Raw genomic sequence first — 26,292 nt, forward strand, 5'->3', positions numbered from 1 at the left:
CATAACGTCTCATAAGGGTAATACATCTCATATAAAAAATCTCAGAAAAAAACCTTTGAACCGTTGAAGCTGTGAAATTAAACTTACCTTACTTGCCAGAGCATATACGGCGTCCAGATAAGTGAAATCTTTTGTACACAGTGAAAAGAGTAAGTTAAATATGAACATCACGTAGTTTTCGGTGCTTCTACGGTTGTTTTGCGGCAAATCAAAAGCTTGTTGCTTTATAATATAGAATTTTTTAAACTATGCCACCGAGTTTATAACAACTGCGACTCAACCCTACCCAGGGTTATGCTCCGCTGATATGATGTTCTTTGAAGGTTAAATATTTAGACGCATCTAGTCAGATTCTATATTCCGATTCGCTCTTTATGCTCCTATAAAGCAGGACTTTACGCTTGCCAACATCAGCAATGGGCCGCGTGTGGTATACACGCGGTCCGTGAGTTTGGCTGCTTTTTTACCGTTAAATTATTTCTATGGCTTTTGTTTCTAAGTCGTGGCTACGCACAGTGCCTAAGCCTCAATTAGGGCTACCTTTAGTTTCACGTGATTATCGTGCACCGCCGCCACAGAGTAAAGACAGCCCTGTTCTGCACGGTGCCTGGTCTGAAGGGTTTAGGTTTGCCCCCAAGTAAAGTTCTCTAATGTACTTCGACGACGATAGATAATATTTTAACATGAATTATAGAAAATATTCTGTGCACACACCTTTCCTTTCCGAGAGAATGGTCTAGGGCTAGTGATGAAGAACTGGAGTCGGGCTTTGTCTGGTTAAATGCCAAACACATATACGGATTTAATTATAGATTCCCTAATAAAGTTAACTAGCTTTTACTTTGAGATTGTTCTGTAGTTAATAGAATATTCATCAATGATACAGTTAGCTAATTAATAAGGGTATGTAAGGTTATGGCATAGATTTCTTTCAGCCAGCAAGAGAAGCAGCTTTATTGTAGCAGAAGAAGTTGTGTGCCAATTGTTTCAATGGCCTGTGATCGTTGCCAGCTAAAGCACTTTGAAACTGAATGAGGTAGGTATCAAAAGGGTTTTCACCATAGAAGCCTCTTTTTGAAAAACAAGCCCTATAACAATTCTTGGTTCGGTTCACATCTTACAAATTTCGAAAGTAACAGGTTTGACACTTGAAACGCTTTATTTTGCTTTTTAGTGAAACCGTCTGCTCCGCTTTTTCTAAACATATAACATTTTTTTATTATTGATACGCTTACAATAAAATTTAATCGCATAGGTCGCCGTTATCGTTTTTTCGGTATTTTGAATATCGTTTTGCTTTCGTTCATTGTTTTATAGCTATCCGACCTTGGCATATGGCGTCATGTTAAACATATGTTTGTCCTATAACTGATCACGAGGTTCCATGTTGACTCCGGCTTACAATCAACAACAGCAATAAACGAAGTTTGAAAAATAAAGAGCAAATCAGCTACGGTAAATCGACATGAAGTTTTGACCTTAAGAGCTCTCATTCTGTCAACTTGCTTATATGGCTTAGTTGTTTAAGCCTAGATTACGACAGATAGTTTTCTTACATACTAGATAATTTGTATCTCGTTTATGGTGTCAGTGCTCAGAATCTGGCTACTACATAATCCGATAGTCTGTAGTTTTCTTCTGTGCAATCATATAACTCGGTTCGAATTGTTCAGATATTAAGGTTCGCCTAGTGTCAAACCCTATCGACTATTATCTATGTTGCTTTCAGTGATAACAATAGGTAAACTGTTTATCTACCATTCGACCTCGTAAAAGCCAGCTCTAACGCCTATAAAAGCTTATTATGCCGAAACTACGCCCCTGGCTCCTATCGTGCAATATTTTATTTACTGTACTGTTATATATAAACCGTCAAATTTCGCAGTAGACGCCTAGCTATGATTGTGTGTATTCTAAGTGATGGAATGATTTCATTTATCTATTCTGTGATACACGATGATACATGTGGGTGCCACAGAATTACGTGGCCTAGTAAATATACGTTGATATAATACGGAATTTCTTCTTAACAGCAATTATCGGAGTCGATAGAATAGAGTCCATCTGGGTGTATGACTTTCGTGCGACGGTACGTACTGCGTTTCAGCATCAAATAGAACTGAGCCTTTGCAGTGTACATATAAATAATTATTTTGCATTTATTATAATCCAATGATGCCTTATTATAATCGTTGCAACTCACGTACGGTATTAAGCGTTCATATGTAATACAAGTAACAGTGCACGTCATGTTAGCGAAATTAATGCACGCACATACACATACACACACACACACACACACACACGCACACCCAAACAGACATAATCAATCGTCGGCACGTTTTCAAAGCTGCTTTCGTTGTTATTATGGTTGTATCTGGCTAACATTAACTACTTATCAGACATCTCCGGCTTGGAGTACTTTGTGGATGTTGGCGGAATCCTCTTCCTTTTGATCATGTTCCGTCTCTTCAACCGCGTTCAACAGTTGTTCTCTTCGTTGGATCGGCTCTTCCAGTTGTCGTCGTTCGTTGCATTCTGGTTTGGGCAGCATCGGCCTTTACGTGGCAGTGCGTTTGAGACAGACGTGATTATTATTTTCGACATTTTTTCTTATTTTCGCACGTTTTTGCATGAAAATTCATCGGGCCCGGTTTGTTCTTTGTGTAGTGCACACAGGTTAGTGATTAAAATGAACCTCTTGCAGCTTTACTTCCTTACATGAGTTGCATATGAGCTTCTTCTCCTCAACAACGGCATCGTCGTCGGGATCGTGTTGCTCACGAAGTCTTAATTCGTATTTTTTGAGAAATGCCTCCATGTGCAATGGGTCAATGTTCTGTCCTATTAGGTACATGATAAACCAGTCCCCAATGTCAGTTTCACGCAGAATGTAACGTACAGTTTCATCGCAGTGATGATCTTTGCAGACGCTATTCAGCAGGAGCGACTCACGCAGCTGGGGTAGGAGAATTGTTGCGGCGCGGTGCACTAACCAGAGCGCGGTTATAATCGTTAATCCAACAAACCAGAACCACAAAAATACGTAGATCTTCTCATTGAGGATATTGATGGGCAACACGCACATAGCATCCAGCTTTTGAATATCGCCCGATGTACCGTACATTCGGAACGTGCATTTAGCCATACGTGGGAACACCTTAACCATTGGGTCATAACGTGCCTCCCAATGCCACTCGGTAAATGTGGCCGTTTTCCAGCCGTAGCTGGAGAATTCGCCTCCCAGGAATCGGTCCATCAAGTAGATCTGAAGGGTGATATTAACGAAATTCAACACTTCGATACCAACCAATGAACTAAAATAAACCAAATGTGTCTTGTTTTGATTGGCTTCCATATAATCGACAAGGAGCTTGAGTTGATTCTTTCGTTTTTCGTCTTGATCGAGTAGGGGTTTGTTTAGATCAGCCGTCAAGTACCTCACGCGACTTCCTTCGGCTAACTTCCACAGAAAACGAGGCAGATAGAACGCGCCCGCTTGAAGGAACAAAACAAAACATACCCACTGGTAGTAGCCATGGTAGACGAGCTTGTCGCCTGCTTTGTGAGGTGCCACTCCGGGATATGCGACCTCGTTGCCGAGTTCGCCCTTGAAGGCTTTTTCGACACTAAACGTTTTGTGAATCCAGCAGTAGGTGTCGAGCATTGCCGTGTCAATCGAGTCCTTCGGCACAACGCAATCGATTGGGTCGCCAAAGTACTGTTTGGCTGTTACGAGGGCACTGAAGGCCAATAGAATGGCCATTGTGGCCTTGTAATGTAATCGACACACATTATTGTCAATTGTCACGTACTCGGTCTTGAAGAACGACTTCAGCGATAGCAGAAGTTCCGACATAGTTGCGACTGTAACAGCGTGGGTTACGCAATCCAAATTAGTGGCTGGTCAGCTACCCTCCGACGAATCAACTGCTCGAGCCCGACGCAGGTCGTTAGTCAAGATACTGTGCTACTATACGCAGCGGGAGTACACGTTATGGCGTTTCGTTGAAGCGCCGTTGCGTCGGCGTCTCGTGCGTTTGCTGGGAACGCACTCAAATGGGAGACCAAAGTAGAAGATTAGATGGAGCAGGGGAGGGATCGAGCAACTTAAGAGGCCGCTGAATAGCATTATGCTGGTCGTCGGCGCTTGTTGCCCACACCAGGACACAAGGTCCAACCGTCCCAAGCCAACACAACGTTGTCACAGGATGTCTATCTCTAGGGAAACCTGGTCAAAGTAAGGCTAGAGTAAGCAAGCAGTCATCTAGCTTGGATTTGCTTGCAACCTTTCCCACCTTGGTAGCTTGCTAACACTATTTCGAAATGGGCAGGACCCTTTCGGCAGCTAACGACTAAAAAGAGCAGTAGATCATGAACGGAACGCGTGTAGGTCGAGCTGCTGCCGCCAGGCAGGCGTTTATGGTCCAAGCTATGTCGAAAGCCGAGGAGTGGCGAACAAAGGCTGCTTGATCGAACCATCTTTGAGGCAGTAATTTCTCTTTATATTACACTATTTGAGAGCAATATATGAAATATGTAGAGCAAATATCTAATCCGTATTAAATCTTTATGATAAAAGAAGTTCTCCACCTAGTCTAGTTGACTTCCAGAAGATGAGGTAACATTTACGTATACTTTTGAATTAGACTTGTAACTGGGCATAATATCCAAGGTAGTTGAGCGCGGATACGAAAGAAGTTGTTCTTTTGTTTAGCATTAGAGTGCATAGGCGACTCCGTTAAATTTAATTCCGATAGAACGTTTTCCTTTTTCTGCAAAGTAGAGTAAACGAATAATCTGCAACATAGTTATTCAGTTCTGACGTTTCGTTACGTAACAATTAAGTTAATGTTATTATTATTGAGTATTATTGAAAATCTTTCTTAGTAGGCTCCAATTGACGAAAGGTCTTCACTGTTTAACTTTTCACTCCTTTGTATTGAAGCAATTCCAGTCGAGGTTCCACTGAGTATTCCAGACAGCCGCCAGATGTCTCGGACGGAAATGTTTCACACCTAATGAAATGTCCTGTCTGGTCAACCAAGAAACCAATCCAGGACGTCCTTTGTGTTACCGGTTTTACGTTCGGTAACGCCGTTAGGCATTCCATCAGACGGTTAGATCCCAGCCAGAAACGAAGGACGTCTTATCGGCGTTGAAGTATCTGTCCATTGACTTCGGTAGTTCCATTGTATAGTGATGCGATAGGATTAGATAACTGATAGACCTGTTGCCATATATGCGCGAGTGAGGTGCTGACTGTACACTACGCGACTCAACCTTCTATAGGCGTAGCTATTATATCGATATAAACATACGATAATTTCTAAAAAAACAATTCATGTTTAGTCGGCTGTCGCTATTTGTAATTGTTTTTGGCGAAAGCATGTTTTTCTTCTATTGGTCCCTACCGTAGCTGTCATTATTCAGTGATGATTCATCAGCGTCATTTAGTCATGGCGTACATTTATGGATGCGTTGTGATCTTTTATCCTACCGATCAAGACGAACGAACAAAAAAATTCGCCATAGAAACTTAATTGCGTACGTGTCACAAGATTAAGTTATCCACCTTTTTTTAAATATTCCCACATAATCGAACAGTGGTCCTTTATATCTCAGCGAATCTTTCGCTAAGCGCAACGCGTTTGGATGACTCTATCTTGAAATGCAATATTCTGGTTATGATCAAAATTGGACTAACTATACTCCGTCGCCAGGGGTTGCCGCGAAGAAGAGCACAACGGCGATGAGGATGATAAATTTCCACCGTATTCTGTTATTTATGTTTCGTTTGCACCAGGGGCGTCAAACGCACGATGGCGCTGTCGCTATACTGGCTGTGGATCTTTCGCTTACGCAAGTAGAGTGTGACACGTTTATACGGTACTAATACTCATATGTACGTATATATATATATATTGAGTAGGAAAGGAGACAACACATGTGCTCAAGATCAACTTTGAACTGCACCTTAATCTAGGCCTGAAGTATAGAGGATTACAGTTGGGCAGCAGTTGAGTGGAGGACTCATGACTGAGTTCGTCTTTGCATCAATGCTTATGGCAGACGTAGGAGTTGTCCTGACGTAAGATGCGTGCTGAAAAGAGGATAGGTAAAACCTTCAAGGGACAAGTGAGCAAGGCTCAAAAAAATTTAGTCGCACTCGTTGGAAACCAACCAGCTCAACAATCCATTCACGCAAAGACAATGAGCGGGATATTTCGAAAATATCTAGACTCCATACTTGAAGAGTACATAGAGATAAGGTCTATAAGAGTCATATAGACATCGGATCGGTACTAATAGTTAATGCACAGAGACAGATAGCAGAAACAGACCATGAACTGAAAGAACAAATGCCAGAATTACCCGTACTAGCTTTTCATTAGCTTCCTCAAGCCTAGCTAAAAGCAGACATTATGAATATTTTTTTTTATTGGTATTTCTCTACGATGAGTTTTATAAACACTTAAATGAAATCTTTAACAGCGATGCATGAAGTGCGATCAGATACGACCAGGGATTAGCTGTAATGGATAAACGGCATATGGTACGACTGCGTATCAACAGAACCAGCATTGCGTTATAGAAAGTGGAGCTGATATTTTCCTGGCGACTGTGTGTACAGCTTTTGCTCACATGGTTCTTACGTGAGTCATCATGAGAGTTTTTGCTATGTAACAGTGTGTAGCACCTTCAACAGAGCATCCTGTGGAGCGAAGAGCGGTTCCGATGCCGACGACGATGCGTCTTTTCACAAGGTAGGACCTTTTTCAGTTCATCTTTCGCCTAAATCTTCGAAGGAAGACAGGTCCGTTTGACCAATGGTGTGTGGTTCATCGCAGGAAGCGCCTGCTGACGCGAGTCCATTAACGATGTCTAGATGAAAGGCGGCGAGCGACAGCAGTGACATCGCAGTGCATAGCTCTTTTCGGGATCGAAAGACGGTCTTTGTCTCTTCGATAGCAAAATACTGCTGTCTTCCCGGACGCTTTTTGTGGCATCGTTTGCCTCCTTCAATTCACGCATCGCTATTTGGAAATAACAAAACACCCTCCGCCCTATGGCAGAGTTGCATCTTTGCTTACTGTTTCGGTTCTCCAAGAACTGAGCTAGGAATCGCAGCGACATCAAGAAGACACAGAGCTCGAGGGTTCCGCGGAATCTTGCCGTAGCTGACAGGCAATTTTCTACATCGTTACCATGGAGATAGGCAATGAAAAGGCAGTTTGACTCTTTCGTGCGGCTAACGGCTGTTTTGGCAAAGGCGAATTATTTATTAAAGGCAGAAGATATTTTTTTTCTATATTTTTCTTCATATTTCTATATTTTTTCATAGTTGCATGGCAGGCCGATTGGAAAAAAATCTTTTAAGGCGACAGGGGCAACAACAGGGGCAGAATTGTTACTTCGAAGTGCTAAGTATAACAGTTCATCGTACGACCTTACCTGAGATTTCAGCACATAGTTGACCTCTGATGGCTCACCTGAAAAATAAACGAGTCGCATAATAATATTGGCGTATCGTAGTAGTGGATTTATATTATTGGTCGTTCACTGAACAAACGTCCTAGAGACGAAACTTAGGCGTATGTAACGAAGCAGCATATACGAGAAGCCGAATCACCATGACAACTTCGATAGTGTAGGTTAGATTAGGATAGGATAGGATAGGATAGGACTACACTCAAATCCGGAAAGATCTACGCGCCACCCCATCTAAAAGACCTTTGTTTCATCGTACGCGAGCGCAGAATGATGCATACGATTGATACAAAATTTATATTGATTAACCTGGGAGTATTAGCTCGTTAGTTCTATTTGTCCTACTCGGATCATTCTAATGAACTGAAATTATATTCTAATTAATTTCAACAGCTACAATCGATTTCCACTGATTATTTCGTTGAATCTCTCGATCTTGTTTAACAACGCCGTTTTAACATCGGCCTAATGTTCACCATGGGCTTACTCCGTACTGCGAATGACGCTTGTACCTATGCGAGCATCGTGCTGCTAGCACAGAACGCTGCCTATCAGCTCACAACAATTGTTGTTGGATGAGTCTCTCTGCCGTAATAGTGAAAATGTCACTGACTGCCATCACAGCATTTGTGCTGGCATAGCCTATTAGCATTGGTACCATTGGAGACCAACCAGAACCAACAGCAGACAAGCATTGGACTTTGCTTGGACTATCGCAGGACGTCATCGAGCGCCTGCGAGCTCCCCGTCGAATAGAAACAATCTTCGCACTGCGCTGTTGTCTGCCGCCATTGTTGTTTGTATTGTCTGCTTACATTCTATGGGCGCGTGTGCGTGTGCGCCCCATTTTCGGTACTAACTTTTTCTTGTCGTTTGGATTTTTGCAATAGAAATTAAGCTCGCTGACTAAAATAAGATCGTCGCAGAGCAGATGGTCAGTTGTAGCATTTTCCATATCTCGATTAATGCGTTTGACAACGTTACGTCTGTCATCGTTTTCTAAAACGATTTCCATGCCAGATCCGATTGAGGAGATATCAAGGCCATTTGAGACGGCGGACCGAAAGATGCTCAGCGGGAAGGTTGCGAATCTTGAAGACGGTCCCAGGGTTAGCGTTCACCGGTCCAAGGAACTATTAGATCAACGTCGCTAATAGGACAAGACCTGGTGGGTTTAAAGACGAAGCTTAGGAATAACAGAATAATGTTACGGCAAAAAACAACTTCCGCAGAAGAAGTTGGAAACACTGCGACAAAAACATACATCTGAAAAAAGCTTGTGCGGCTCTTATCGCCTCTAATTTATCGATCAATGAGACATGACTGGTTGTTCCGCTAGAGATTTCCTCCAACTGGGCAGTTCCGTTAAATGAACAGTTAATATTTCACGATGGTTTCAGGGTCATCTGGCAGCAGTGAGGCAAGCCACCAGACTACTGATTTTGTCTATGGAAGCTTCTCTGCTGACTCTGTAAAGGATGCAGCTACATGGTGCTCATTCCATTATAAAGTAGTTGTAATGCTTCAATCAGCAGTTTCACTTGGTGAAATTGGAACAGAAAGTGCTTTTTCGTAAGAGTGCATCCGGATGACTAGCAGACGACTGCCCCATTTACCATCCCAGCCAGACGCCGTCGTGTGTGCGAATGGTACGGATGGAATAGAAAGCACACGTTGCCTGGCTGGTATCAGCAAAAACAGTACTCGCGTACAGCTCTAACGTCACAATAATAGTCTACACACGACCATGCTGCATGTGAGCATCTAGAAAAACCCTCGATTTGTATAGGAACGTTTAGTCGCAAATGAACATGCCAGCGAGGGCGCGGAAGGCAGCTTTGTCTTGCCATGTTACGCCGGTGTGAGCTCTTCTATTTTTGCATAAACAAAGAGACATTTCGGTGATAACAGTGACATCTGTTGGCGCCTTTGGAACACTTCCGTGGAAACTTTACTATGGGACCCCGCAAACATTTATTAGAAGCCGTTCGCTCTTAAAAATATATGTTAAAGGGTCAGTAGAGTGAGGGGCAAGAAATCTAAGGTTGAATCATAATAATAATAATAATAATAATTGGTACACGTTTAAGAAGTAAGGCGTATACGGCTATAAACCGTAAAATAGCTACGAGATGAAAATTAATCGCAATTTATTTACCAGACCGGTAATTTATTACTAATGTTGAATAAAGCAGGGGTCAAAGCAGACGTCCGTGATTTCCCCGTTATGCGGCGCAGTCGAATAGGATCGCCGTTTCAAGATATGTTGCTGTATGTTTTTGTGTGTTCGTGAAGAGTTTTCGATTGCGCGACCGCCCTGATTAGCTTCACGAATAAAAAGCTGCATAAAATTAAAAGCTACTGTATATTCAAAACTATCTGTAACTGAACATTATATGAATGCCAAAGCTGACACAAGCAGCCAACTTATAGTCAAATCAAATTGGCCGTCTCAACAGTGTGGCGTGCAATGATAATATGTCCGTGTATCTGTTGACTATACGAAGAAATCGCCAAGGGCGCACCGAGATCGAAATTATATTGGCTTGCCTCTCCCGGGTTTCGAACCCTGCACACACAGAAAGCATCGTTTCATTATAATATTGTCTTAAATCTGCTAATAGTGCGTGCACGACACGCCGTCACTTCGTCACGTACGCTATGTTTTCTGGCTAACTCATGGCTACGTTCGCGCGTGTCAATTTTTGTCCTTTACACAAGCTCCGTTCGGTCGTGTACCTCGAAGAAGCTCGGTCGCAGTATCAGCCAGCAGAAATAGCCGGGCCGATGCAATCACTATTTATTCCGCGTGATTACTCTTCAGGCATAAGAACCTGACACGGACATTTTATCTATAAATTGTAAATGCAAAATAAATCAGGAAGGACAGCTTTTCTTTGCGGCTTTACCCATTTGTTGGTCTGGCGATGCTACAACCGCAGCTGATTGTAGATAAATGCCTACAATCACCGCATCAGAAATGGCTGGTTACTGATTCACCGAACGTTTGGTGTTTACGTTAAGCAGTTCTGATCTGTAGCAACCTAGTCCCAAACTTGTTCAACAATTCAACGCTTCCTATTCAGCTTACATTTACCCACTGTCGCGTGTTTGTTTCTGTCGTGGCAATCGAATCCTCGTAGGCTTTCTGAACCACACTGACCTAGTTTAAGCTCCATTGACAAATTCCAGAAGAAATAGGTCCAACCTTATTGCATATCGCTTTGTGAGAGGTTGCGTTTGGACCGTGCAGGACGGTCTTTGCCAAAGCCGATAAAAACAATTGTTGAACAATAGACATTAACAGAAATTGATCCAACAGGAGATAACCAAACACTCTTGAAAGTTTCTATTCGACAGTTGAACGTGGAGATAAATATAGATAGGGAATAGTGTTTAGTAAAAAAAAAAAAAGTGTAAGTTACTCGAGCGCGTCTCGTTACGGCTGGTAGACCAAGCAGAATAGCAGTCGAACTTCGACAAAAAAGAATTTTCTAGTTTTACCGTCTTGTTTGATGAGCTATTGTATCGTTTCGTTTGTATGGCATAGATCCATTATATATATATATATATACGCAGACATCACAAAGTATCTTTACAAACGAAGGGTACCTCGAACCACGTAGTACCTAAATTCCGAAGGGCAATACATCCCTCTTTCAGATGAGCACAATTACTTTTATTAATATCCGCCGATCTTCTCTATAGATAGCACCCACTTACAAAACGACACTCTAAGCAGTAGCAGCAATAACTGTAACGGCTTTGAAATGCCGGCTTATTTCCAATTGACGTGGTCCGCGCCGGCTCCATTGCGAACGGAAAAGCTGTTTGCCAAAGACACGCTGGCCCGGATCACCAGTCGGCATTCACCGACTATATGAAGAATAAATGCTGACATTGGTACGGTTGTCTGTCGACCCCGCTGTCCGGCGTCACAGCGCTGTAGATTGTACGCAATGATTTTTCATCTCAGCCTGATCTTACGTACCACTCAGACTCGGAATGATAAAACATTCCACCTTCTATAGTGCGTCCCGCATTATAATACACCGACGTGCAGAAAAAAAAGTTGTTGCATTTTAAGATAACGTAAGTATTATTAGGTATTACAATAACCTGGCGATGCTTCTACAGTGAGATATCGAAGAGTTGGTTTTACCAAATGTCAATCACACTGCCTGCACTGATTTCACTATCAGAGACAAGTTAATATAACTCTAAATCAATCTTAGCAACTTAGGTCTGCTGTTATGCTACGGGTTGAATATTTATCTATACAAAATAATAGATATCTATCTATATTGAATAAAGTAACTAGCTAACTACACAGACTCCGAAGGACGCTTTGCTTGCGCAGATAGACAGGGAAGTGTTGCACTCATAGTCAGTTGAACGTAATTAGACAGTAATATGCTGATCACTAGCTTCAGGCCGGCCGAAGGTGTCAACTAATATTAAGCAGGCTTTTCCTGGGCATAACAAGTCATTCGGTTCGGTTCCGTTCCGTTCCGTTCCACCGTTACTGCCATTGTCGTGTCGATAGGTTACCGCAATTATTCTATCGTTTCACTGGATATACAGGTGAGATACTGGTAGCGCATGAATCAATATGCAGGTCGTTCGCTCACTGATCAATGGCAAGTTGTTCAAATCGTCGGCTGTCCGTCGGCCATAAGCTGCCAACTACAGCCCCTCTAGCCAGTGTGCTCAGGTCTCTGTCAGCTTACCGCGCTGTAGCTGGAAGCAACCCACGATTTCGCGTCATGACACCTCATTCCTGCATACCGTGATTCACAGACCAGATCGAACGCGCAGTGGCACTATACATAGGACGGGGTTCGGGGCAAGGAGCTCTGTTACTCTGTCACCATGGCGATGACGATTGTAATCATGATGATCTCTCGACGTGAATGTCCTTGTATCTGCCGTACGACTCGTCTAAACACTTCCGCTAAGCGCACCATGTGTCAGTTTGGCGCTTGTAAACCCACTTTGTAGGACAATAGACGCTGTATCGAAGGGTATGTCATGCTAAGGCGTTTACCAACACGAAGAATGACACGGCGGGCAATTTCGTGCTCATGCATACGTACCAAGGAAATCTTCGCTCGACATAAGCTATCCATATACTGTGTTCCATTTCGATCATGGTATGCAAGTTCAATGAGTTCGGGTTATTTTGGTCGTCTATAGAAGTAACCTAGCGTAAAACTTTCAATTGAAATACCCGAAATCGATGTACGGTGCATGAGAGTGCCTGCTATTGGTACAAAAATCACACCCTCTGGTTTATAAGTTTTCGTTTTGTATTCCCTGGCCACGGGTGGGCATAATGGGCAAAAGTCAAACAGTCTTATATAATGTAACAACCTATTTGACGGATAATCTTTATACTCTGTCGTCCTTGCGATGTCTCAGCATTTTCGAGACACGATCTCGATCACTGTTTGGAGCTTCCGGCTAGAACTATTCGTTCATTGAAGGTTCACTGTCAAAAACAAACTGACGAGTATCGTTTGCCGCCAGACACCCGAAATCTCGAATGCAAAAAAAAAAAAACTATTGAAAGTTGTATAGCAGCGTGCTACTTTCTTCGGCGGCAAATCTTCAAACACAGAAAATGGACGACGATATAAATATTGTATCGGGTTATCGGGCCAATCGAAGGACACAATCGTTAATTCATGTTTACACACAGGTCTGACTGTGGACCGGAAGCCTTTTGTCAGGCAGAGCACTCACGAGCTACTCTTGTTACGTGCTCCGAGCATTCTGCCCGTGTGGTCATCAATTTTCGTTTCTCATTCATAGAAATGCGCATCGTTTAGAGGTACACTAGTTAATTTCGGCTTACAACGTTTTTGTCTCAGATAGATCGCTAGATATCCTCTTGGATAGGTCTTGAATTACGAAAAGCATTAAACATTGGTGGCTTAGGTGAAAGACGGCCGATTGCTAAAATGATCTATAACGAAAGAAGAATCGGCACTGGGTCATCTCTTTGGAACGGAGAACTGTGAACTCTGAAGTTGTATCGAAACGTATCTTTCGATTCGTTTGAAAACGCTTTTATCGTAACTTCTGCTAGAACAACAACAACAACAACAACAGATACCGAAAACACTGATCATCTACAGTACAGATTAGCAAAATATGTTAAATTATATAGAACATCTCGAAAAGCGAATTGTTACATGAAAACATCGTCTACGGGTAAAAGAGCTGGACGCAGGAAGAAGCAAGGAAGGCATAGAGTCCCATTTTAATGGACTGATCTCGATGAGCCATTATTGTCAGCAAAAAGTATTTACGGCCAACTATCAGAAGGCGCTCGCCAGCAGGACATCTTCTATCGCTTTCCTTCGCCAGCAATATGCCACCACCAACCGTTCGATACAATGTAGCGGAACCTGTGCATGTAATTACTCGTAATACAGAACGAATGTCTAGTAAATGCTATTATAAATTATTCAGAGCGTCCGGCCCATTTTACATCATTATCGTAGACTATGAACCGGCTTACGGTGCAAATTTTCTCTCGTTAGAATCGATAAAATGGCGGTTTGCTATCTAATAGGCCGGTGGTTCACGTACAATAGATGCGTACGCTCCGAAAGATGCGCAAGCAACCTAAACGGTATCTGCCTTCTTAATCTAAAGGATTATCTGAAATTTTGTGGTAGTTATCGCCGGACAACAACAAACGATTATTGATTAAGACTATCGTAAAGCAGCAGGCCATATATATATATATAGTTGGTCCATCAAAGATAAGCGTCATGCTCTCGGTGTGCCCAACATATGAGTATACACTCATATGAGTGCAAGCCGAAGACAAACTGTCCGACTGGCTTATAAGGTTCCGTTCACCGGTTCACAGACAATCCATACCATAGAATCTACACGATTGATTACATATTTAGTCTTACTTATCGGCATTAGTTTAGAATATTATAAACCGTTTAGACTTGATTAAACATTGCTACACAAGTTACAAGTAGGAGAAATAATACAGTATTGGTTTTCATGTGACTATCTTTTGCTCTATTACTTGCTACAGTCTTGTTACCGCTATATATAATTTGACAACAGAGGCCACCCTCGCCAGATCCACTGAATTCTCCAGTAACCGATCGTCACTCCCCACTTAAATTCTGACGCTTTGCGTTCACTTGCCCCACAGCGCACGACACTTCAGCTTTCTTCAGTTACTGCTTTGTGTTTCATATGTTTTTTGCTCGTTAATGACGACGATTCGACTATTCTGGTAGGGCCTAAATAGTTTGGCAGAAGAAACTGTCTCTAGTCATAATCAAAAGGCTCCTTCTTGGCTTGCCTTCCTCTTTTTATGGGCATAATAGGTTTCTGAAATGTCGTCAGTAGATCGTCCGTTTGACTTTCCCTGTATCGTTTCTAAGTTTGCTTTGTTTTCCAACGTCGAGTCGCGTTTTTACTCTTCGCCTCCGAAGAAATCTCACATTAATGGCGCGTTCATGTATGCCTTTTGTGCCCTTTTCACACGGCAGTTATCAGTTGATCGAACAGTATAGGTACTTTGGCTTCGCAACGGGGAAGTTATTGCTTAGAAATTGATCCGATGATCTTTTAAGCCGATCGATGCGCAAATACGTCCCTTTTGAAAGACTAAGGTCTCCGCATATTATTCGATTATTGTTTAGTTTTTATTATTTAAAAATTCAAAATATCTCTAGGAGTTTCAAAAAATAGGGATGGCCTTGAAATCAATTTCACACAACCAAACCTGCCCGCCGTGCTGGGTGGCAAACTGACTTGATGCTTGGTTGAATCGTGAAAGCGTCTGCTTTATGTGTTTGTGTATGACGTGTACATGTAGACATTTTCTATTTTTTGTAGACTACCCGCCTCCACCGCTATCAGGATCGTTTAGCGTTTGACAGAACTATTTTCCAGTTTCTCTGTAATGTCTTCGCGATTTTTGTAGCAGCAGTAACGTGCATGGCATCTAAATACAATATAGTAATAGTGAGAAGAAGCGTAAGCTGGCTGGCATCTGTTGTGATGTGGAAAAAGGGACATCAACGAAGGCAGCGACACCGCCGATCTCGGCCTGGGGTTTGCCGTGGCTAGAAAGCCCCGACGAATTTCTGCTTTCATAAAAAGATGATGACGATATTAATATATTGAATATATGTGGAAATAGATCCGTCGAACCGGTATCACCACCCCCGTGTTTTGGCATGCTCACCATTCTGGAGATGATGTTCGACAATAACTACAAAGACAGAATCCCTAAGACGCTAAAGTGGTATGAGTATGATAATTCGTAACGTATTATCTAATACGTCACAAGTTCAGATGTAGCGTATGAAAAATAGTGGAGTCGGTTATTGTTGCGATAGATTAGTAACATTTTTACAAATAAAAAAAATAAATAGCAAAGTCCAATTTTTGCACCGTTAAGTAGCAATAATTATTACTTCTGACAAAAAAATATCGTACTTTAAAAACAAAGATAAAAGGTTATTTTGTTAGATCCTACGGATACCATTGCAGTATTATATATTTACCCCGAATGCATATTTTCTGCCTAAACAATAGCTTCGTTCTTTAGTTGCTGTCTTCTTATGTGTCTTCTCGTCATTTAGTTTAGTTATATGCTATTCTTAGAAAGAAGGCAACCACCTAAATGAAGCCTCTACCCATCGCTTGGCAGACGCGGTAACGGCCGGAGTGAAATTCTCCACGTGGACGAAGCTCACGCAGAATTCGATAACAATGCCAGTTATGCCATAGAAGGTTTGAGTAACACGTTGACTGTTTCTTGCCAGCCGCAATTTTTTGTCCCTTTGGTCTTCATCGCGACATTGGGTTAGTAACTAGAACTGTGAATTGCGTTGTGTCTTCTCGTTGACCCACCCGGCAGGACGCTCTATTGACAGCTTCGCACGAGAGAGATTTGTTCTGCTAACACAGTTTCGTTTATGGAACAAACGTTCTTATAACGCGCAAATATGGTCATCGTCATAGTGAAACTGATTTTCTTCGTCGTCGTTGTTACCAAACTCAGCGGTGTATATCTGATGTGGTAAGTACAGAAAGCGTATAACAAATGGGTAATCAGTAAGGTCCAAGGGGTCAAGATAATCATTTGAAGAACTCTAGAAATTAATCAAAAAAAAAAACTTAACTATTTGTTCAAAATAGCGAACTCTAACCGATTTATCTTACCCGCATTGTCTTTACAGTGTAAAAATACAGGCTTACGTTGAGCATTGGCAACTAGGGAGTTGGACACTTGCGGTCATCAGCTGGTAACCGCACTATAGATTTCAATCAATAACAGTTTTCCTGCGCTTGTCCTATTCTGTATGACTTCAACAGTGAAACAGTTCCCTTGAACAGTGCTCAGGCTGCCGGATACTCTAAAACCTCTTTTTGGACACCGTACCATACACTAAATTCGAATGCATATTTTTCACGTATCAAAAATATGTCTTATCATGATATATATATGTTTTAGGTATCGGTCTTTTAAGACAGGTATTTATTCTTATAAGACAGGTAGGTAACGAAAACAACCGCTTGAGCGTTTTCGTTACCTACGTGTCTTGTGCGTCTCTCGACGTTTAATATCCGCCGTCGTCGTTAGGCAGGAAACAAAATGTGTCTACGCCCGGATTCGAACCTAGATCATAACCTACGCCTGAGATTAGCAGACGTGTCTAATCAATTTCTACAGTACAGGTGTAGAAATACGTGCACTAAGTTCGAGATCGGTGAATTGAATTTTTACGGGGGCTGAAAAAGACCACGAATAGCTTCAAACCGCTATTCATTTCCTTTGTAGCGCACTCAACTCAGTCAACTCAGTCGTAGTTCAGTGTAGTCAACTCAGCAGTTGACTACACGGTAGCCAACTATTGAATTTACCATCAACAATTGCGGCTTGAAGCTTTCTTAGGAGCCAGCGCTAAAGTTAACCAGATTAGTCATTTTAATTTCTCGACTCACCGATCTCGAAATGGACAGACGTATTTATAGTATAAATCTTTCAAGTATATTCGATATGTTCGCGTATAGATCATCGATAGAAAAATGTTTATTAAGAGAAATTTCAATAGATTATGCGTTTCGATGTCATGGCGTACAGCTATAGAAGAGCAACTGATTTCGAACGTTCAAGGAATGGACTGTTGCTAGGCGTTCATTTTGGCCCAACGGATCAATGGCTAGACAAAACAAACGAAGGCAATGTGGATCAAATACCTCGCCAAATCGAAATCGTGATACTGTAAAGTCGAACTACAACAGGCAAACAGTACGTACGTACGTACGTACGTAGGTACGTACGTACACACCAGCTCACATCAAAGCTTCCCTGCGGCGGCACCCTACCGCCAAACAAAACAGACGCATAACGTCACCCGTAAATAAAGGCTGGTGCCAATGGTTAGAGCTACTTCCCTTCGACGATCTTGCGGTACAGAATTGCCTTGCACATCATTGTTTGTCTGGTCTTTTAGTTGACTGTAGGGGTTGGAGATTATCGTACATATTATCTTATCGAATGCAAGATACGTGATAGGAATTAGCAACTGGTTATTGCGACACGCTTCGACAAGTTTCTACTTCCTACTATATTATTTCTCCAAGTTCTGTTGTCCAAGAAAAGTTCTGCAGACTGTAGCAGTGGACGGTACTCACGACTTCAGTGATTCACAGACTTCGGATCTGATCAAGTGTGGTAATCATTCGATTTCCGTGGTTGTTTCGATAATATAATTGTGCGACATTTTGTGTAGACCACGTATACAACGGTCAAAGTATCACAATATCGATATTTTTCGAACGATAAAGATTATCTATATCGTATACTCTCTACTGGACGAAAGGTGCCTCTGCCACTTTGGGTGCGTTATTCCCAAAGGTTGCATTACCAGAAAACATCTGCCCCAGTTACTGTTGTTACGTGGCCCAATTACGTACAAACACTCAAGCGATAATCCTGACGTACATACGTGCTGAAGTCGATGACACCAGTAACACTGTCAGATCCTAAACCTTTGCAGAAAAACAACACGACCTTAGATTGATATCGCTCGCTAAAAAGTAGATTGTGTGTGTAGCTGTGATATTTGGCAGACCACGAGGCCGCAGTTCAATAGTTAATTGATATGTAGAATGGATTTCAATCCATAATTAGTACGTTGTGTATTAATCTTCCGCCGATGGGCTCACGGCGACAGGAATACTCAAAGATAATTCAGAACAAAAACATAATTGCCGTATAGTTTATTATCGAGTAGTTTTTTTCAGGTAACTTTTCAACATTAACAACAGACGAAAGTTATCTTATACCAGTTACCGCTAAGGTTCGGGTCATCAGAGCTGACGTCAATTCAGAGCTGAACGTAGACACTTCGTGTTCCTTCTTGGCGAGAGGGAGCCAGCTATGTAAAGCAACGCTTAATGGCAACAGTGACATGAAGCTTGCGGCGTTTTAGCTGTACGGTAAATTTCAATTTAGAATGAAGAAGGAATGGAAATCCATTTTTATTTTCGCGAACACACAAAATCAGGTTAGTGATAGGCATAGCTAAATGTTTACTTGTTAGTAACAAGTTACTGTATCAAATTATAATAGAAATCCATGAGATCCGCTACGATCAAGCCTCGGCCCGTGCCAGTCACTGAAAAGCGTCTAGTCGTTTAAGGGTCGCGTATAAGACAGGTGTTAAGCAAAACTTTTATAGAGTAGTCCGATAACAGACACACATTAGTACATGTGGACGCGATCGTGGCATGCTTCTAGGTCCTTTTTTACAATATCACCACATTCTTCTTTCAGTAGCTCGTCCACAAGATGGTCGTTATCGTAAGCCGTCGTGTGGGTCTGAACGCCACCCCGCAAACGGACGTGTTTGCAGGTCAGGGTAGAGAATGGCATAAGCAGTAACCAGAACTACTTACGTTCACCAGAAACTTACTTGCAGTATTCAGAAAATCTGTTCTTTTTTTTCTTATCAAACTATCATCATTGCTATGGATCGTTAGCGCCCATCGACCACAATAACATGTTCCAGCGGTCGAAGGCGCCGGCTTGTACACGAGCGTCCTTGTATGGAACATTATTTTGGTAGGCAATAGATGACTGTAGTTTCAATTAAACGACCCGCTTTCTCACAAGTTTCGATATGATACCAAGGTGACAAGTGAATGGAACAATATGCAGATACGGAAAACGCTTTATGTATCCGCTTCTTAGCAACACGCACACAAATAATTATGTGTTTGAATTTGACTTCGGCTAGTTTCAACCACATGATAACTAGCAAGGCCGAGGCTACAAAAAAGGTTTTTATGTTTGTAGCGGAAGCCGCCTTGAACGTTCAGCCCAGATCCCCATCCTAGGAGTTATTCAGTTCTATAAGGAGGGAAAAGAGTGGTACACACTATATTTGACGAGCAAACAAAACTGATAGCTTCGAATAGTGATTGTTTATTTAGCAGAAAACTGAGAACTGTCTCAAGTTCAATTACCAATAAGTACATTGATGGTATTTTTTTCACTACCCTGGAGATGTATCCGGCATAAATAAAGGGTTTCATCTGATTTTCTCTAACATCTATGAGAATGTTTGGACGTTGTGCGTGTCATAATTCAGTACTTAATTAAACAACAACTGAAAAATAAATGTAATTATGGCATATATAGAAAATAAGCAAAATGGTGTATATATGTAATACGTTTTGTAGGATTATACGATGTAAATCGGAAACGGGAATATAGAGACGAGTTATTTATATTCCGCCATAAATTTTTATATAAGCCATTTGTACAAGCAACCTTAGCTGTGTCTACGACGTGCGTGTGAAGGCCAAATGTCTAACATTTGGAAATCTTGCTAAAGGCGAATGGGAAAAATTTATACAAAGTTATAATTTGAGTCACTCAAAATGTGGCGACCCACAACAATTTACAAGTCGGTTAAACTCTAAATTTAACATTTACCTACGACTTTAACGGCACAATGGCTAAATGAGCCCGATGTAATCCTAACTAGAAAGTCTATCGATGCTTCCAAGTCAGGTTTGTTTGTTTAGACGGCATTTAGATCCCTGACACAACTGTATTCAATAGAGGAGTTTATGACTGGAACTTAATTTAAGCCCATATAAACGATCGAAGTTAAGTCGGAAGGTCGTTTATATCTAGGACGCCTTTAACGAATTAATGAGCATCCTCAATTTCCAGAAGTTAACCAGACAACCGACGTTTGCATCATTTGAATTTCCATTTTTACATACCGAACTAAAGGCCTGACTTGTCTTCAGTGGTCTTCCGAGCTTCGGTGGAGATTCCAATAGAGATCTGCGTAAAATGTGTGTACGGGATATGTAAATACGATCGAATCTTCCGCGTACCGAGTTGTTCCCGTCTCCTTTCAGTAAATTTAGATGTTTCCCTTGCCTGCTATTGGCTTCACCAATGCTCAGGGTCGATAAAGGACAAACTGTTGCTTGAGCGCATCGGTCGTTACGGGAGAATAGATTCATTGACAAACCGATTAGACTGTCTGAATGTTTGTAGTCTTCACAGCGGTGTGCGTTTCGCCGAAGCATCCAATTTACCCACGTACACGATAAAAAATATTAGAAATATCACACCCACGGTAAACGTCAAACAAATAATGTCGGATAATTGCATCAGGGCAATTGGCTTCGTATCAAAAAAGGGTTAGATTGGTGAATCAGCTGGTCACCTCGTGGTGGTACCTCGGACTATCCCGGCCCAAAGCAGAAAAAAGTCCTCGGAAGAGGTAGGACAGTACATACGAAATTCTGTTAAAAACGACTGGTAGATGCTTAAATATTGCTATTCCCTGCGCTAGATGGGCATGCGTGATGCCGTCTGCTGTATTACCGTATTGATACGTTACATACGTGTATGTATGTGCCTTTGTGAGTGTAAAGCCAAAGTTAAGTTAAACAGCCACTTTCGATAGTCCTATCGGTGTATAATAAAGCGATCAATTATGACTGTTCACGTATAATTACTTCAGGTGTAGTTTTTAAATTATTTTAGATACTGTACATACAAGGTAAAAAACGCTAATATTACTACTGCTACCAAGTGCCTACTAAAAGATAGATATCGCTTAATGTAAGTGAAAGCAAAAGGCGTCAGGTATGTTTAAGTTGCATGGTTTTCTTGGTGGTCGTCTATAAGCGAAATTGTTGTAAAATGCTGTTAACCAATACAGATAGCAACTCTCTAACCATGTCGACCAAAGGGCGGACGAAACAGATTTGGCAGTTCTGCAGTCGGACTGCGTGGCCTTGGTTAAAGCAATTTGGCCGACCGCAGCGGAACCACGGAGGGTCCAGCCCGTACATGCTAACCTTAATGTCTGCTCAACGATACTAATGCCATTATGAACACTATTATCACTACTGCTGTTGTTTCAACAATGATTCTAAATCCCAGTGAGAGAATAAGATATTTAATTATTCTTAAGTTTCTTCTATTTGTGACTGATTTCACGTCAACGGAACGAGTTTTTCTTTTTCTGTGTTCACTACCTGGACGACGTGATTCGAGTAAACGGACGGACGCCCGCCGATTCATTCTTCGTTGCGTTTTGTCCTATTTTCTCGATGGCACATAACGATTCTATATATAATGACTATACGAACGAAGCTTGAGCATAGGAACGACGATGTCTTCTGTATTTGGCCTCAGCATCGTCCCGGTGCTCCAGCAATACAGAAATAGAAGGCGGCCGGCTAACGAACGCGGCGTTCCACTCCAGTATAGTCGCTTTAGATTATATACGTTTGCGATTTGGGTGAACTTAATCAGTTTGACCTGTTGCTAATTATCGATTTCAAATTTTAGGGGTAACTGTTTGTCGTCATTCTTCTCTCGCTGTTCCCATGATAGCGAACCTGAGTCTCCTACAATTTGGGCTTCGGTCAGTGTGGTCCTTTATCCGAGACACCTCACAAGTTGACAGCTTCACAGCCAGGTTGTTATGTGTCATTGGGAAAATGAAAGGTGTGTTCAATCAGTTTTGAGCGCATCGAGCTAAAACAAGCTTATGTATGAAAGCACAAGAATATCGTGTCATTCACTTGATGTATCATAGAGGTCAACGTCTTGAAGAAGTTACCACTGGTTTTCTAGATATACCTCATATGTCTTTTAGATCTGTTATTCTTAATATGTAACATGCGAATATTTACAGCTTTTTGTACCATCTACATTCACCCGCCGATTTGGAGGCGGGGCGGGGCGGGGGCAATTCGGTTCGAGTTGGCCACAGTAGTTAGTCCTATTTAGGGGAGAAACAAAATAACGTATCTGAGCTAAGCATACACAAGAAATATATTAATCTATTATTTAGGTTTGATTTTACAAAAGCGGGACAATGTAGGTATAGTATTTTCATGAACATAGGCTCAGCCAAAGAATTTGGATATAACTAATTAATTTGAATATAAACTTATAGCATAATTTCACCCTGTGCACGTAATTTTAATTTGGTTGATTTTGCGGTTTAACACCAGTCAGGCCAGTAGAACGCCCACGAACTAGGGCCTGAATTCGATAAAACATATTAAATCGATTAAAGAAAATTCGATTACCTTACAAGGTTAATGTACTCATTCTCCGTGATATAATACGGAATATATTTACGTATGTCGCGCTCAAATGATACAAAGAATCGCAATTCATGAAATCCGCCAGTAGCAGAGAAATAGCTCATCAAAGGAGCGGAAGTAGGGTTTCTATAAGAAAAAAACCAGACTAAATCCGTACTAGATTCATACTGCGGCTAATTTAATATGAAGGGCACCATAATTATCTATGGTATATAGACAAAAAATTCGACGCATCCAGCTTATTCACTAGCGAAAACTCTATGCAAAAAGTTCTGGTAAAACGGATCGTAAAACAAAAGAGAAATCTATATATATATATATATATATATATATATATATATATATAGATTATAGATATACATATATATACATATATATATATACATATAATTTTTTTTTGTTTTAATTCGCTAAATAAATTCTGCTCTTGTTTCATAGAGACTGTTAGAAATTGCGTTGGTCGGCTATGTGGGCGACAGCAAAGAGGTGACGATGTTGGGCGCCCGTGAAAGCCATAGCGAGCTACTGCTTCTTCCCAGCTTCGACTGCCGCTAGCATCTAAAAATGGAGAGAACAATAACAGGCCCTTTTACACGCGGTCCACGGAAAGAAAAAGGTAAAAGAAGGCCAGCAGAGACCACACAATCTATTTGAACTTGCAGACGGCTCCGCGGGGAGTGACGGGAAAGGGGGTGACTTACTCATCAGTGAGTAAATGTTACGTCACGGGGGCCCGTGCGCATGGAACGACATAGCAGACACAGGCAACTGGGCGTAGCGTCTGCCGACTTAATGGACCTTTTGTTGACAAAGCAATTCTAAGTGTGTCTAATAGTCGGAAATGGAAAAATGACACACGGGAATAAAAGTTGTTTTTACGACTCCCACTGGCTATTAGAAGTGACCGCTATGCAGTCTATTTGTTATCAAACGCCAACTTTTATATGTGTACAGCTAGAGACCAGCAATTAGATGCGTGTGTCTAGGTTGTCGAATTAAAAAAGTGTCGAGGATGAAGCCGCTTAAATTTATCTATCAAGAGATCTATTTGTACCCGTTTTTAAACTTGAGATCCATAGCAAGATGTGAACAGACATTATACCTGAAATGGATCAAGGCCATTTGAGAACCTTTTTAGTGTGAGGCAACAGTCGTGCCACATACGTGTAAATTTTTCCAATGAAACTAGTTCCCCCCCTTCACGAGCTTCACGCTTTTATAGTAAATGGCTGAAAGAATTTTCCGTTTCAGTTTTTATTGGCTGTGCTTCGGTGTTCGTAAAGTTGCAATACAAGTCTGTGCTTTCATCGTATAAGACTTCTATAGACATAATTAAACCTATAGAAAATAAGTGTTTCTCTCTGGGCACTAGAAGTAGTCAAAAAATAGATTTAATAAAAGCCCTAACCAACTCCAATACAGCTATGAACCGATAACGATAATTATATGTTTCTACCTACCTCTTACAAACGTCGAATCAAACGAAAGAGCAATAAACGAAATGAATTGAATTAAGACGCTGTTCTTTTGTCAGTCTTCCATAATGTCAGTTCCCTATTTGTGATGACTAGTCACATCGCGCAATTAAGTTCAACCGTCGGAACCGTGGTTTTCACCCGTATATATATATATATATATATATATATATATATATGTATAACAACAAAAACTTACGTAGCAGTTTCTAAAAATGGCAGATCATAAATACAAGTTTTTTTTCTATCGCAAATGGCCTCTGCCGCTCTTCGGCACTGCTGTTAACTATACGCTTTAAATATGTGTGGTGCCATCGTGTTACATAGGCTAATGGATGTTCGTACTATTCTAAGCTGTTATACAGAAAGATTCTGTATATGAAACCCGCAGTCTTTTGAAGACATTCAAAACCGAAGAGGTTTTTGTTCCGGCTAAAAACGGATCGGGTTTGCTAGAATGGAGAAAGTTACAACATGAAGAGCGGTTTCGAAACGAAATAACAGACTGCTGTCATTTCGGCACCGAACATTGAGGTGGCAGGTCGTCACCACTGTCAAATTCAAAAAGCCCAAGCCCAAGCCCAAGCCCAAAAAGCGCGATGACTAGCGCCAATACATTCGCGCTCGATGAGGCGAATACGCATTTCATCAGTAAATAATACCAGCAGACGGCGGCTGAGGTTGACGACGCTATAAAACAATTCAGAGTTATTCTCCTATTCAAAATTTGCAATGATTTCTATCGGAAGGTGGAAAACCACGTAACGGGTCACAAATTAGCTGTTTGCTCTAGAAACTTTTTAGCTGCTTATTAGCTGATCTTGCAGTAACAATAATAATAGTCCTTACTATAAAAAAGATTCTGTCTTTAAATAGTAGTAGTAGTAGTAGCAGCAAGCAAAAAGAAACAAGCAACTCACTTTAGACGGATACAATTGTACGCAACGATTATTTCAACACGTGCTTCAAACCCAGGCGGAGCAAGGTACAGATAGTTAGAGCCGCCTCATCATCATCGAGTTCGGTTGTTATCTTCGCTGTCGCGTAACAACAAAAGTCTTGAAATGGCAGCGGAAGATTAATTGAACAAAAATTTCAAATGAGCGCGGGCGGCAAAGATATCCAGGGGAAGATGACGGCAGACCAAAATATTTTCACACTTATAGACGCGTGGCAGGACAGTTAGCCTCTCCCAAGATTGCTAACACTAAGCTAAATAACCACCGTTCGAAGAAGTCACGATGCAAAAAAAATGTGTTTCGCGTAACTGGCATTTGTTCGGCTGTTTCTGACTAGACATGTCGCTTCAGTTAGTGCCTCTTGTAGCCTCTCTGAAACAGCTCCGGCCGTGATGGCTGTCGTTGCCTTAAATCGCGTAGCAAATTGCGTACGGCATTCAATTAAGCGCGAACGTGCGAAGCCGTGAATCGTTTCTGCCAGAAATACTTCCACTGTCATCGCTGACACTGTGGCCACCTTCATTTTGACCACCACCAATGCCACAAGTAGTGGCGCTATGAACGGTGTCGTCAGCGGACATCGCGGAGCCTCGCCGTAGTGGCGGACTTTTTTAAACGCTTGGCTACATATCAAACGAACGGTGGTGATGCCACGAAGTTTCGCTGGGACATCCGGCATGCCCCCAAAAAGGACTGCAGTGTAAAGGAGATAAGTG

General features: G+C 41.6%; 2 protein-coding genes across 4 annotated transcripts in view; one reads left to right on the plus strand and one right to left on the minus strand.

Annotated features, from left to right (window-relative positions):
* The window catches only part of LOC111246989 (phosphoglycolate phosphatase-like), a 45,062-nt gene extending 23,529 nt beyond the window's left edge, over nucleotides 1-21,533 (plus strand). The window contains exons 7-10 of one of the 3 annotated variants that reach the window (XM_086977665.1): nucleotides 16,400-16,561; nucleotides 16,722-16,787; nucleotides 18,793-19,055; nucleotides 19,325-21,533. The gene's annotated coding sequence lies outside the window, so the exon portion shown is untranslated. The remainder of the gene's footprint in view (nucleotides 1-16,399; nucleotides 16,562-16,721; nucleotides 16,788-18,792; nucleotides 19,056-19,324) is intronic. The other 2 variants (XM_086977664.1, XM_022797501.2) reach the window with 2 other exon arrangements.
* Nucleotides 909-26,049, minus strand: LOC111246973 (innexin inx2-like). Its single transcript, XM_086977662.1, has 3 exons — nucleotides 25,538-26,049; nucleotides 7,456-7,493; nucleotides 909-7,067 (listed from the first exon to the last, which is right to left on the minus strand). The coding sequence occupies exon 3, from the start codon at nucleotides 3,857-3,859 to the stop codon at nucleotides 2,681-2,683; it is 1,179 nt and encodes a 392-aa protein (XP_086833788.1). The 5' UTR covers nucleotides 3,860-7,067; nucleotides 7,456-7,493; nucleotides 25,538-26,049; the 3' UTR covers nucleotides 909-2,680.
* Nucleotides 26,050-26,292: the final 243 nt, after the last annotated feature.

This window comes from Varroa destructor, unplaced genomic scaffold (assembly GCF_002443255.2).
Source record: "Varroa destructor unplaced genomic scaffold, Vdes_3.0 BEIS01000001.1, whole genome shotgun sequence".
Classification (NCBI taxonomy): domain Eukaryota; kingdom Metazoa; phylum Arthropoda; class Arachnida; order Mesostigmata; family Varroidae; genus Varroa; species Varroa destructor.